At 42.2% G+C, this 14655-nt stretch overlaps 1 protein-coding gene across 1 annotated transcript in view; it reads right to left on the reverse strand.

The window, feature by feature from the left end:
* Positions 1-219: 219 nt before the first annotated feature.
* LOC119810319 (zinc finger protein OZF-like) overlaps positions 220-14655 on the reverse strand; it is a 43126-nt gene continuing 28690 nt past the window's right edge. Inside the window, exons 6-9 of the mRNA XM_038323740.1 lie at positions 10406-10532; positions 6785-6877; positions 3846-3952; positions 220-2729 (exon numbers count right to left, since the gene is read on the reverse strand). Coding sequence (XP_038179668.1) covers positions 1674-2729; positions 3846-3952; positions 6785-6877; positions 10406-10532 — 1383 coding nt within the window. The 3' untranslated portion in view covers positions 220-1673. The remainder of the gene's footprint in view (positions 2730-3845; positions 3953-6784; positions 6878-10405; positions 10533-14655) is intronic.

The following is a 14655-nucleotide window of genomic DNA, read 5'->3' on the forward strand; positions in this document are numbered from 1 at the left end:
GTATACGTATTTCCTATACCATCATGCTGAGTATTCTACAGGCAAAGCATTAACACAAAATACTAGCATACAGAAAAATTTCTGTTGTGAGGAGTAACTGTGTACTACTAGATCTTTACCAGCATTGTTAGTCTTTGTCTACTACATTCACTAACCACTACCAAACTCTAGTTATGAGAACATATAAATGCCCAAAGAAAAAGCTTAATAGACACTGGCTGGAAACACCATTGTGTTTATTTGGTAGTATACAGTTAAATGCTTAATTTCCAATACCATTTCAAACAATTCCATCTGGAAATTAACATGCAAGTTACATAAACTGAAATTTTCTCCCCAAAATTTATGTTGTATAAAAATGTTAAAATTTTACTGAAAAAATTTTCACATATTAAGGAAATATATGGTTGCATGGAAGACCATTCCTCTAACCCAAGCTCTCAAGAGCACAAAGCAGTATTACCATGAATATGAGAACAACTCAGGCTGAAAAAGGTGCTCAAAATAATGTATGATCGATTTGTTACAACCTCTTCACAACGGCTTATACTCTGTAACAACTGTTTCATGAGCATGAATGCTGAAAATCTGGGTGACAAACCAGCTTCAGATACAAACGGAGAGGGAACGCATGTGCTTCCCAAGGGCACTGTGACTAAGCCCCATCCTAGTTCAACTAATTTAAAAGTGCAGACATGTTCCCACTCTCACAACCAGTGCCATGCCTGCTACCGTGTGAACGCAGCCCCTAGCGTGTGGTGATGGGGTTTCTAGAGCACGTGTATGCAGACGAATACCGAGATTACTATACTGACACAAGGGCAGGAGAAGTGTGGCACCTATGCGACTGTCAACATTCTGATGCTGTGTCATCCTTTTGTTGTGTTCTGATGTCAGCTGAGTTCCAAGTATTAAGGTTTCTGACATCCTTTACTTTCTTACGGTTTAACAACAACGCAGCATCTACTGACACTGAAGATTTTCTCACTTTTGTGGCAGGCTTTCACTGTATAGCCCTAGTTGGTCCAGAACATGCTATGTTGGCCAGGTTAGCCTCAACCTCAGGGGTCCACATGGCACTGCCTCCTGAGTGCTAGGATTAAAGGTGTGCACCACCACACCTGGCTTTCCCCATCTTTTGGTCTGGTGTTTTGCTATGCTGGTACATATCAAGTCCCTATGTGTCTCTGCCAGGATCACAGACACGGGTCAGGATGAACACCCATATCTGGCTAAATCACTTGCTGTACACAACTTCATCTTTATGAGGTTTCTGATGTAGACTGGGGTCTGACTTAGGTATCAAAGTTTTCTATGATAGACATATTGATAAAGACTACCTATATGAGCTTTTCTGCCCACTGAATGCACTTTATGGTTTAAAAAAGTGTTCTAGTGTTTTTTATATTCAAAGGGCCGTTCGCCTGTGTGTGCTACATGATGACCCATGAGCTCTGACCACACAAAGTCTGCTCGTGCTCCCTAAATTTATTGGTGTGCACATGGAGATGAGCTAAAGCAGAGAGCTTTCTTACTTTATTTTCATGGGTATTTTTGCATCTGTATGAATTCTGATATTAAGGGCTAATCTTATGGCAATAGTTTTTATATGTGTTCTCTGATGCCACCTCAAGATTGACTGGCTGTGTCGGGCTTTACTGCGCCCTCTGTACTCAGGGTTTGTCACCTGCATGTGTTTTCAGATGCCGAGTGAGGTCTGACTTGGTGTAGAAAGCCTTCTTGCATTCTAGACACACATACGGTTTCTCACCTGTATGTGTTCTCTGATGTCGTGTGAGTTCATACTTGCACTGGAAGGCCTTCCCACAGTCTTTACACTCATACGGCTTCTCACCCGTGTGGTATCTCTGATGGACAGTGAGCTGGGAGTTGCAGTAGAAGGCTTTCCTGCATTCTTTACATGCATACGGCTTCTCGCCTGTGTGGGTCCTCTGATGGACAGTCAGGTCTGACTTGCGATAGAAGGCTTTCCTGCACTCGTTACACTCGTATGGCCTCTCGCCAGTGTGCGTCCTCCAGTGTCGAGTGAGGTCCGACCTGCACTGGAAGGCCTTCCCACACTCTTTACATTCGTAGGGCTTCTCGCCGGTGTGCGTCCTATGATGGACAGCGAGCTGGGACTTGCAGTAGAAGGCTTTCGTACATACGTGACACTCGTAGGGCTTCTCGCCGGTGTGCGTCCTGTGGTGGACAGTGAGCTGGGAATTGCAGTAGAAGGCTTTATTGCAGACTTTACATGCATAGGGCTTCTCGCCCGTGTGCGTCCTCTGGTGGACGGTGAGGTCGGAGTTGCGGTAGAAGGCTTTCCTACAGTCTTTACATTCGTAGGGCTTCTCCCCTGTGTGAATTCTCAGGTGTACGTTGAGCTGTGACTTGCTGTAGAAAGCTTTACCGCAGTCTTTACATTCATAGGGCTTCTCGCCCGTGTGCGTCCTCTGGTGGACGGTCAGGTGGGACTTGCAGTAGAAGGTTTTTCCACATTCCATGCACGCATGGGGCTTCTCGCCCCTCTCGAGCCTCTGACACTGACTGAAGGTAGAGTTAGGATAGAAAGCTTGCCTGCACTCTTTACATTCGTACGGATTCTCACACGTGTGATACCTCTGATTTCTGCTACAGTCTGACTTCAGGTACAACGCTTCCAAACACACTTCACATTCATAGGGCTTTGTTCCATGGTGGATTTCCTCGTGTAGCTTTAGTTCTGCCTGAAGACAGAAGGGTTTGTTAAACTCCTCGTATTCACAGGGAGAGTCCTAAATAATTTACTATGTTTTGCTTATCATGATTTCTTAATGACACTTCTCACAAACACACATTGAAATAATTTCTCTCTGCTGTCTATTTTACTTCACTTACTGGATAAATTTAGTCAAAGAATGTTGTCTCACCCTATTAGAATTTTGCATCCTATCCGTGCCATGACTTGAGTAGGTCACGCTTATCACAGGATTTCCTAATTGAGCTCCTCTATAAATGAAAACTTCTATGTTACCGACCCTGCCTTTGGAGGTTTTTCTTGAATCAAAATGACATGATTAAGTGTGTGTTACCCGGAAGCACAGGGTAACTGAAGGGTTTCAATTACTATAAAATGGTTGATTCTTTCGTAGCCCGCGTCTCACCAGGTTCACTACTGAGACACTCATCCCGCCATAGATCAAGTTCCCACGGAAACATTCCTAAAGCAGTTTCTATTTTTCATGTTCAAAGTTGGAATATGATTTTGAAGGACATGGCGTTAGGTCCCTGGTGGTGGCCAGATAGGAAGAGGGGCCATAACTAGGTAATAAAGATGGTGGACTTCCACGATAGCAGCTTCCTCCTCACTTTCCTGACCTGACATAAAAGCCTAGCAGCTTAAAAGAAAGGCCTGGTGGGCTTCTGCTGCTGCCAGTGGGGCACTGTGGTGATGGATCTCGGTCAGTGCGAGGGTGGGTCAGAACATGTTTCCACCAAAGTTAAGGGTCTGTTAGTCACTCTCTCTTTGTTCAGATGGACCAACCCTAAGTTAGGGGTGAAGACCCCTTGAGCACTCAAATACCCTTGAAACCCCTATGCCCTTAATAAGAAACTGGGTTACAGACTCCTAGGGCCCCTTGGCTCTGTAGAAGTTTTTCTCTGTGCCTCGTTGTGTGTTTCCTCACCCCTGGGAGCAGCTTTCTTCAGGATGATCTGCCTGCTCCGTCTGATACTTCCCTTGAGGCTAGCTGTGGCACCTACAATACTGCCTGCCTTTCCTGTTTTTGCCTTTCTATTCTTCAGCTGGCAGAGAAAATGAACTCAATCAGGGCACAGTTTGGGCTGACAGCAGCTTTACCTACTTCAATGAGTTCTTCATTTGATGCATTGCTGTCATCTTCAACTCGCCAGAAATGTCTGTCTCCATTTTTCTGGCTGTTCTCAACCAGGCTACTCATTTTGTTGACACCTGAAAATAGGAAAAATTTCAACTACTATGAATTGGGCACAAGCTTTATGTAATTCAAACACAAGACCTGCCTGCCTCTGCCTCCCAAGTGTTAGGAGTAAAGGCATGCGCCACCACTGCCCAATGTACAATTGAACTTTTACAGTATCATCTTATAACTGTACACATCCTAGTCTTTAATGAAGTAGAATAAAACAATACACTGAGAAATATTGCAGCGTTAAGCTCTGGCTCTCTGTTGCATTGCTGCTCTGTTGAAATACATGGCAATAAACACCCAACCCATTTCTCAGCTGCAGGCGTCTTTATAGCGATGTTCCCTCTCATTATTCCACCTGTCCTGTTTCTCTGGCTTCTAAATGTACCCTGCTATGCTCCTTCATCTGTGAAACAGGAAACCCTCTTCTACTAGCTGCCTTTAGGACGTAGGTTATAAACATTCTCTCTCCCTAGTATACCACACATTAGGGTGAAGACTGCTACTTTGGTTCAGAGAGTGTACTTTGCTTTGATAAAGAACAGCAGGATCTTCCATGGGGTTTTGTAGGAATGATTGTTTTTATGAGAAATGTTGCTTGTGGCTTGCTTGCCTTTACAAAAGGAATATTGTTACTTTGTTTTAAGTATCTTCTGTAATAGTGACTTAGTATTCATAGAGTGATTCTATTTACGCTTATCACAGAAATTCATAACATTATCTGATTTTAGACTTTGCTTCATAGAATAATCTTGATTGGCAGTTTGTATTTTCAGGGTTTAAAACACCAAAGACTATACTTTCTGGAATTCAGAGTTTCTGTTAATCAATCTGCTATGATAGTAGACTTATATTCAAAAGGAACTACTGGGCGTGGTGGCACACGTGTTTAAGGCCAGCAGTGGGAGATCTCTGCGAGTTCAAGGCCAGCCGGATTTATATAATGTTCCAGACCAGCCAGAGCTACATAGTGAGATCCTGTCTCAAAAACAAACCAAACCCAAACAAACTAATCACACATTTTGCTTATACTTTTCCATATTCTGCCCATATTCTGTCCTCTGGGCATCTTAACAATAACAACCTTTGAGGAAGTATTCTCAGAGTCTACAACTTGTAATTGTAAATGCCGTATATGTGGATGCCTGTCTCTTGGCCAAGGTTTGTAGAATATTATACACTAATTTCATGGAGTATGTTTTGTGTTGACCTTACTCTCAATTCACTGTTTAATAAAAGATTCACAGATTAGATACCTCATAAAACTTCCCAAGAGCTCTTCGGTCTAGAAGTGCTGACAATCGTTCTGTTTTCTTCCCCTTATTACTATGTAATTGTTACACTTGCTCAGTGTTGTCTTTAAACAAATCACTGGGATTATTTCTTCCCCATTGTGTACTTTCCAAAGAGTGTTTTTTTGTTTCTGTTTTTAATTTAGCTTTTTCTCTTCCCAGACCTGAGACTGTATCTTTTTTCAGAATCTCTCTGCTGAATTTCTTACCCAAGAAGCCAAATTTTGCATACAAGAGTTAAAATGACCTTGTATATGCAGGCTCATGTAGGTGCACACGTAGTGTGTTTGTGTGTATGAACACATGTGCACACACATGGGGAACTCAGAGGGTGAACCTCGGGTATTGCTTCCTTGTTTGAGACAATGTCTCTCACTGGGACCTGAGGTTCAGCAATTTATGAGACTGGCTGGCCATCAAGCCCCAGGGATCTGCCTGTCTCCAACTCAGAAGCACCAAGTTTACAATCAGGGGCCCCCAAACCATGTCTTAATTTTTGTACTTGTGTACAGAAACTCAGGTCTGCAGCCTTTGAAGGCAAGAACTTTACTGACTGAACTCTCTGTCTCTCTCTGTTTCTCTTTGTCTCTGTCTCTGTCTGTCTCTCTCTCTCTCTCTCCCTCTCCCTCTCCCTCTCTCTCTCTCTCTCTCTCTCTCTCTCTCTCTCTCTCTCGGGATTTTACTAACCAAGCTCTCTCTCCCTCTCTCCAGGGACTCTCCCTCATCCAGGACTCATCTGAGTGTGCCTCGGCTTTTGAGCTAGTTCTCCAGTGTTTGATGACTGCGCAGGGCTTTCTCCTCTCTGCAACTCCACACTCACCTTTGTGACTCTGACTTCAGATTTCCACAGCCCATGTGGAAAGACTTGCTCGTGTGCTATCCAACCCTGTGACTTCTGATGTCCTCTGTCCACAGGCGACACAAGTATAGCCAAATTAGACTCTTGTTTGGCTGGTAGTTTTTAATCAGGTTCCCTAGCTAGTCTTAAATTTAAACCCAAATGTGTACCTCATGGCAAATGTGAAAAATAGTTATCACACAGTAAAACTGAAATAAGCAAAAATTCTTTACTATTTCCCCCTCTAAAGCCCCATGTTTTCCCCTCCGTACCTGAGAAACATTCTCTGTGCTGCCTACCTCACCATAACACATGTCCCTTGCTCTACTATTTTAAGAGGAGAAGCCTTTGTGTGTGATTAAGGATCATGAGAATTGCAAAGACAAGCACTAGTCAAAAGCTGGTATTGAAATAATGTCAATAAACGCCTAACTTAAAACATACGGTTATAAAGGGAGGGGAACACGCACAAATGAAGATCCAGGTAAAGCTGGATCGTTCTGAAGAGCAGCAGAACAACAACAACAACAAAAGCCATTTCTCAACATCAAGAAACTGGTAGTTTAACACAGAACGTTGGGGAAACCGGATAGAACAGGTGTCTGGTCCAGGAGGCGATCTGTCCTCAGGACTGGGTTTAGACGGACCTTGTTGAAAACCCGCCCGAGATGAACAGTCTGGCAGCTTCTGTGTCCCGCCCTCTCTCGCCTCGTTCATTCACTGACCTGAGAGGCTCCAGACAGAGGCACCTGCCATGCTCCACGGCCCAAGTCCATGCTCTAAGTTCAAGATCAACTCAGGTTTGGTCATGCAGTGCCCTGTGAGTGAGAAACAATGCGGGGTTGTGACAAAGTGCTAATCAAGGCCACTGATGAGAGGCGATTAGAAACTTCTTCCTTCCTTCCTTCCTTCCTTTCTTTTTATTTATTTATTTCTGGGTAGGCTGGAGACTAATCCAGTGGCCTTACGCGTGGTAGGAGAGTCACTCAACCGAGCTACAGCCCTAGCACTCGGTGACTTACACGTTTGTATTAAAGTAGGTTTTCACTCCCACTCTCCACTGATGGAAGTGTTGTCCCCAAGTAGCACTTAAGGATTTTAAGAAACCTCCCAGGGAGATGGATGGTGGAACAGTGGGTAAAGCCCCTGTTATGGAAGTAAGAGGACCCGAGTTCCGTCCCCAGCAGTCATGTAAAAGCGCTGACTTAAGGAAACTCGACAGACAATTTGTCTGCTATAAATTAAAAAAGAAAAGTAGCCATAAAGAAAGAACGACCCAGAAGACTTGTAAGGGAAAAGCTCAACTGATCAAAGAAAAAAAAACACACACACAGCTCAGACCATGCAGAGAGAAACACGGAGACAAAGACTGACTACCTTAAACAAACAAAAGCAGATTAAAGAACTGGGAAGAAGAGAAGACAGTATCTAGAGGGTCTGCTCAGTAGTCAAGAGCACACGCTGCCCTGATCCCAACCATCTAAAGTTCCAGCTCCAATGCATCTAACGCCATCTTCTGGCCTTCAAGGACACCAGGCGCACAAGTGCACAGACATAAAAAAAGGCAAAATATCCATACACACAAAACTTTTAAAAATAAAAGAATATATATGAGAACATAGGTTTTTTTTTTTTTCCTTTTTCCAGACAGGGTTTCTCTGTATAACAGTCCTTGCTGTCCTGGAACTTGCTTTGTAGACCAGGCTGGCCTTAAACTCACAGAGATCCACCTGCCTCTGCCTTTCAAGTGCTGGGATTAAAGGCATGTGCCACCACCACCCAGCAACATGGTCCTTATAAGAAAACAAACATTCACATTATTTGTGTTCCAGAAGAAAAGAGAATGGTTATAAAAGCATAGACAGGCATGTCCAATAGAACCTAAAAGATTTGAACCAACAAATCACTTACATCCAAACTAGAAAAACTCCAAGACAAAGGGAATCCTAAAAACACAAGGAAGGAAGCCTACAGTCACTTATAAATGAGCACCTATTACAGGAAGAGCCAAGTTCCCAGTGGTTACTTTACGTACTAGCTATTACAATGACTTCAAATCCAGACAAAGACACAAGATCCAAATGACAGATCTGATATCTCCATCAAATAAAGACGTAAGTCGTCTCCACAGAATAGAAATGGAGCAGACGAGGACATAACTACCACAAACGGCCAAGGGCGCCTCATGCCAGAGACACAGTTCTTCCATACAGAAATGAGCGAGCACAAAACACTCTGTACACACAGTTAATAAAACAAAACAAAATCCATGCATACTTAGTATGAATTAAAAATGCACTCCAGAGACCATGTGGGCAGGTACTGGTCAGTGGTCTGCTATGCAATCAGCAGGTAAAGTTAAAGGGGAAGGAAAGGAGATCACTGGGACACACTTTGCAGGGGCATTGAGGTGTCATCCCCCACCTTTCCTCCTACTAAGACTGAGCTGAGAAGCCTTGCCCTGCAATGTGTTCCCTGCTACAAGGCTCTCTCAACAGAGGATCCACGTAAAAAGGCCCAAAAGAATGTCACATGAAACCTGTGACTTCCTAGAGCTAAACACATCTCCCCCAGCCCATGGCATCAGGGGGCTAGGGAGCTGACAAGCACGCACACTCCTCAGCTTCTCGCTCAACAGAGGCTTCAGAACTTACATTCAGAAAAGAAGTACGTTCTCATGAATCAATTATTCTGCGAAATCTGGATATTTGCATACTATAGAAAGGGACCACTGTCTTGAAACAAACAAACAAACAAACAAACAAAGACAATACTCTTTTCATACCATATAGAGAAATCAATTACAAATGGATCATAGAATTACATGTAAGGTCTGGAACTCTAGAACTCGGAACAACGATGCAGATGGAGTCTTTTGATATACGCCAATCCAGTCAACAGAAGCAAAAGCAACACATGAGATTATATTAGACTAAATGTCATGTCTAGAATGAGAAAATACTAGAAAATTATTTATTCAGGAAGCAATTAATTTCTAGACCATATAAAGGATCTCATTCACTAAACACAGAAAAGTAAAAGATCTCATTAAATCTGAGCAAACAACCTAAATTGATATTTCCCAAACATGACCTACAAATACGTTTACAAGTAAAATTGAAAGAGATTTTCCCCAAATGCCTTACCACTGAATTATAGATAGAATGTTATTTTTAATATACAAAATTAAAAAAATGCTAAAAAACTATACAAAGAGATAGTAGCAATATATGTTAGTGCAGCCACTTGAAAATACAATATAATGGTTGTAAAAACTGGACCCAGAATGACATCAACACTGTGCCACTGCTGGCCATATACAGTCAAAGGAGGTGACGTCGGTGTCTACAGGGAAATCTGCACACAGGCGTCTTCAACAAAGGAATGTACGTAGAGAAGTGTGGCACGCGCAAATTCAAAATAACATCGGTCACAGTGGCAGGCAAGCAGGCCATTCTGTTATCTGTAGAATGGCTGTTGTTCTGGGCTTCAGAAGATTGGCACCATCTTAAAACACAGAATGACCTTGGCACAGAGCCACAGCAATTGAATGAACAAAGCTACGTAGCCTTATGGAGGGGACCGGGACTGGTAGCATCCCCTTATGAGACTATCATGAATTTCTCTGCTGAGATTCCAGCCTGGGCACACTTTTGCCCACCTGTAGGTTGGTAAAACTGTAAGTAAGAACTAACTAAGGTTGGAGGCTTTTTCTGCTTTTGTTTTTTGTATATCTGAGACTCACATTTACTCACTAAATAAACCCAGTAAACTCATATATTCACCTAGCACTGATGCAATCTTTCTTTGGGCAATCAAACTCCATCCGTATTTGGAGCAAACCCATTTCTCCTAAGTCTCTGCAGGGAAGTTACAGTGTGTAGAGGAAATGAGCCAGGCACACAATGAAAAGTCCTCTGTGTTCTCACCAAACTAAAGGTGGCCTCAAATAGAGAGAAAAACAATAGGAACTAGAGCCAGGGCGAGACGCGGGGCATGGGGGAGGGGAAGAAGGTACGCACTAGCAGGTATAGCAGGAAGGGAGGCCTACCATAAGTTCTACAATACTATTACTATTATACACATATGCGACACCAACTAAAAATTCTAAAATGACATCAGAGAGATGCAAATGTTCCCAATACAAACAAGTGAATCCAGGGCTGATACACTATCAGCTAACATCAACCAGATCACTGTACACGATGTGCAGTACAGAGATACATTCTTCTTCACACATGCGTATCATTGCCATGCCAATTAAAATGTACAATATCAAATTAGCATTAAAAGCAAGCAACGATTCTAATACTGGTACCTCTGAGAACTACGGGAGTCTGACTCACCCAAGGACGCCAGGCTGCTGTAGGTCTCCAGCATCACGTCCCTGTAGAGGGTCCTCTGGGAAGCATCCAGGTCCCGCCACTCCTCCCAGCTGAAGTCCACGGCTACGTCCTCAAATGATACCAACACCTAGAATGACAAATTTGTCTTCAATCCAAGTTGTGCTCAGCTTTAGGAACAGAAAATGGGAATTGATTGTTTTATGTGTATATATGTGTCATAAAAATGTAGCCTGTTTTGAATTCTGTATTATGATAGAAGAAAAACAATCAACACAAAAGTTTTAACTAGGTGTTAATCTTGTGATTCAAAAAAATACGACCAGAAACTTTTCTAAGGAATTACAACAGAAACACAAATTCATAGAGGAATACATGTATACGCATGGTCTATATTATTATGAGCAAAAGACAGACATAGATACATGTAACCACATAAAAATGACATTAAGTCTATAAAGAACCAACAATGCAATGCAAAGGCAGATGGGGCTGGGAGCACACCACTGTGGTACAGTGCATACAGATGGCAGGGCCGTGAGTTCAATCCCTAGAGCCTGTGCAAATGTGGAATCCACAAGGAATCATGTACACTGGTGTAGATGTTGGGGAAAATTTGTCAATACTATGGTTTCCTGAATATGTGTTAACCAAAAATTAATTCTGGATCAAGTGTGTTATATAGATATGAATAATTTGCATTGGTGTGGATTTTAAGGTCAATTTTGTTATATATATATATATATATATGTGTGTGTGTGTGTGTGTGTGTGTGTGTGTGTATTTCTGATCTTCATTAAGCTATTGTGATTGTGTAGTTCATTTTAAAATGTAATGTATAATTAGGAAATATAGGTTGTTAATGGATAGTCATCAATAATAGTCAAGCTTGTTGTCATGTTAGTTAGATTTTTTTAGATATATAGAGATATATTTCAGTTAGATAGGCATTCTTCATATCTTTCAAAGACTACAGAACATGGCATTTAAGATGTTTTAATAACTTAGGGTTTTCATGACAATGAGACACGTCTGCTCCTGGCAGTATCAATATACTTCAAGAGGAAGATAGGCATTGAAGAGGCTCCTTATGAAGTTTGATAGCCATTTGGGCAAGAAACTGCTCTTGCCTGGACTGTTGCATAAATTGGACACAAAGAACCCGCAGAAAGAGGACTGCTGAACTTGCCTAAAGGTAAGATGGTCTTTTGGGGTTCCTGATTCATGAACGAGTCTACAAGACATTCTGCAGGACATAGCAGAAAGTGACTGAACTGTCTTTGGAATTTCCTGCTTCATGGAAATGTCTGCTGGATACTATGGGCCTGAAGGCCGAAGATGGATGCCCCAATGGTACAGAGGAACTTGGGTGACTGTCCAGGCAGCGAGTTGTCTCTGTCATTTCTAGAGTTTGAAAGTTGCATATTTCTTGTTTACTTAGGTAGTATTATATCCTTCTGGAGTCTTTGATGGAATTGAAGAATGGTTCAATAGTTATAGTTTTCCTTAGTTATGATAAAAGATAAAATAGATTTAAATATTGTAACTGTAATTCTTGCTTGATAACTGTTTTGTTATATGTAATTTTACTATGTTAAAGTTAAAGCCTTTCTTTTTTGTTTAAACAGAAAAAGGGGAAATGATGGAGGAGTGTCTATGTGTTACTTTCATTGATTAATAAAAAAAAACTGCCTTGGCCCTTTAATAGAACAGAAAATTAGGTAGGCAGAGTAAACAGAACAGAATTCTGGGAAAGAGAGGGGAGCCGCTTCAGGCAGTCGCCATAGTGAGTCCCCATGCCTCTCTTCTCCGAGGCAGGTTAAGATCTCCCCTGTAAGCGACCACCTTGTGGTGCTACACGGATTACTAAACATGGGTTAATTAGCCAATAAGAGGCTGAAACTATGGGCCAGGCAGTGTTTAAAAGAATACAATTTGTGTGTTGTTATTTTGGGTTTTAAGCTAGCCGGTGGCCGAGAGCAGGGCGGCGGGAAGCCGGCCCGCAGCTCATCACTACAAGTGTGTATGGATCCAAGGGGTGTGTGGCAGCGCTCACCAGTGCTGCACCACGTGATTTGGCGTAGCTGTTATCCGAGCACTTATCTCCTTCCTGCCGTGATTCCACCACACACCTCCAGGGGAAGTGACCAGAAAAGCTCTGACTCACACGTATGTTTTAAACTATGCTGTTTTTATTGTAAATACATTTTCCATTCCCACAGAGACATGACGGATTAATTATAGAAAGATTTAACATTTTCCATACTCTTCATCTAAGTATCAAACTAGTACATATCTGAATTGTACTGTTAGAAACACAAGCCTTTCATGGTTTAGTATGCACCTTGACTTCATCTTTAATTAAAATTGTATGTATACCAAAGAATCGTTTTAAAATAACTTCTTTATGGTTTCTCATCAGTAAGTCTTTGAGCCATTTGTAAACCTATATATCTAGTGTCATATAAAACATCTCAGATGAAAAGTGGTCATGCATGCAAAATGCTTTAAAAGTCCGAAGTAGTAGAAACTTGCTTTTTCCTCTATACATGGACACAAACAATAAATATCTATACATATCTGAGGCCCTTCTGAAAAGTATACAATTGACAGACTTCTAAATTCTTTACTTGTTGTCTATACTTTAGACAACAACGATATAAATGAGTTTGGAATGTCAGGGCACACACAAGCATGAGTTCTACATTGGGCCAGTATACTCTGTAATTAAAAAACAATTCCGAACCACTAACATCACTCTGAAGGGAGAAAGACAGTTACCTAAACACTGCTATTTCATCCACACAAGCCCATCTAGAGCACAGATAAAACGTGGGAATTCTACACATAATGTGCGTTTCCACCGGCTTCATCCTAAGGGACCAGGGCAAAAGAGGGCAAAAACTCACAGAACTTCCTCCTGGAAAGTAACTTCAAACAAGGTTTGCTTACTGCTGTTGCCAATAGTCAAGCTTTTATAGTACTTGCCCGCAGAAATGAACAAGGCAGAGTGAACAGAAAGCTCTAGCAACCTGGCAGATCTTAGATCTCCCTGAGCCCAGGCCTTGCCTTACCTCACTTACAGAAATCTAGCCTGCTCTAAATACCTCAGCTTTAACAAAGCCACGCTGGGGGAATACAGGCTAAACTCCCCAGCTCTGGAGAAAAGGGACCTGGGCACATCCCAATCTCCCTGCAGCTCAGAGAGACAAATAATTTCGGAGGATCATGTCTTCCATGGTCTCCAGTCCCTAGCGGTGTTACAGAAAAGGAGACAACACAGATCACTGAGATCTCTTTGGAGACTCAGTTGTGTGGATCTTGAACATAATGTTGCAGATGACATGGTGGTGTTGCAATGCCAAAGTACTAGACATGCATATAAGGTCTGAGGGGACAGTCAATCAACAGGCAGTCTGGCAAGGGCTGAGTCTACGGGAGGAGGAAGTACAAAGACTGTTTACATGGAATCAAGCCAATCTTCTCAGCTCTGCTCTTATGGGAAATGCCCGCAAGCAATTATAGCTGTCTTTAAAAAGCCTTTGCTCCAGTGCTGAGAAAAAGCCAAAATCCCAACTGTATAAAACATGCACCAGGAGAAACAAATAACAGAAATGTGGGAAGAGGGACTTAATGCATGGGAATGCTTGCAGGGAGGAGAATCTTAGGACTTCGTCTCCAGACACAGGAAGTGCTAGACCTGATGGTCAGCATTCTGGATTTGATGGCTTGCTTCCTATACATATGGAAAGCCCAGGGACAAGAGGTGAGCCACAGGGGAGAGGTGCAGCTACCCAAAAAGACAAAGGATGACCAGACATGGGAAGAAGGCCCTTGTTCTGTGTTCTATCAGGAAGCCAGAAACTTACAGACACCCAACACAATTTTCAAGAGATATCTTATCCTAATTATGCTTCGATCAATAATATATACGTCTTTAGGGTATATGCCAAGGAGTGGAGTAACTGGGTCATATGGGAGATCTGATTTTAGCTTTTGGAGAATTCACCACCCTGGTTACACCAGTTTGCATCTCACTCATAGTGAATTAGAATTCCATTCTCTGCATCCCAGCCAGCATTTGCTGTCCGTTGTTCCCTTGATCTGGAATGAGATAAAATCTCATGGTAGTATTAAATAGCATGCCCCTAATTGTTAAGGATGGTGAACAGTTTTTGAGATATTCCTACACGTTTCTATTTCTCTTTTCAAAAACTCTCCTTGGATGCATTTTTTTCTCTTTGATTTTGAGA

The sequence above is a fragment of the Arvicola amphibius genome, chromosome 3 (assembly GCF_903992535.2).
Source record: "Arvicola amphibius chromosome 3, mArvAmp1.2, whole genome shotgun sequence".
Classification (NCBI taxonomy): domain Eukaryota; kingdom Metazoa; phylum Chordata; class Mammalia; order Rodentia; family Cricetidae; genus Arvicola; species Arvicola amphibius.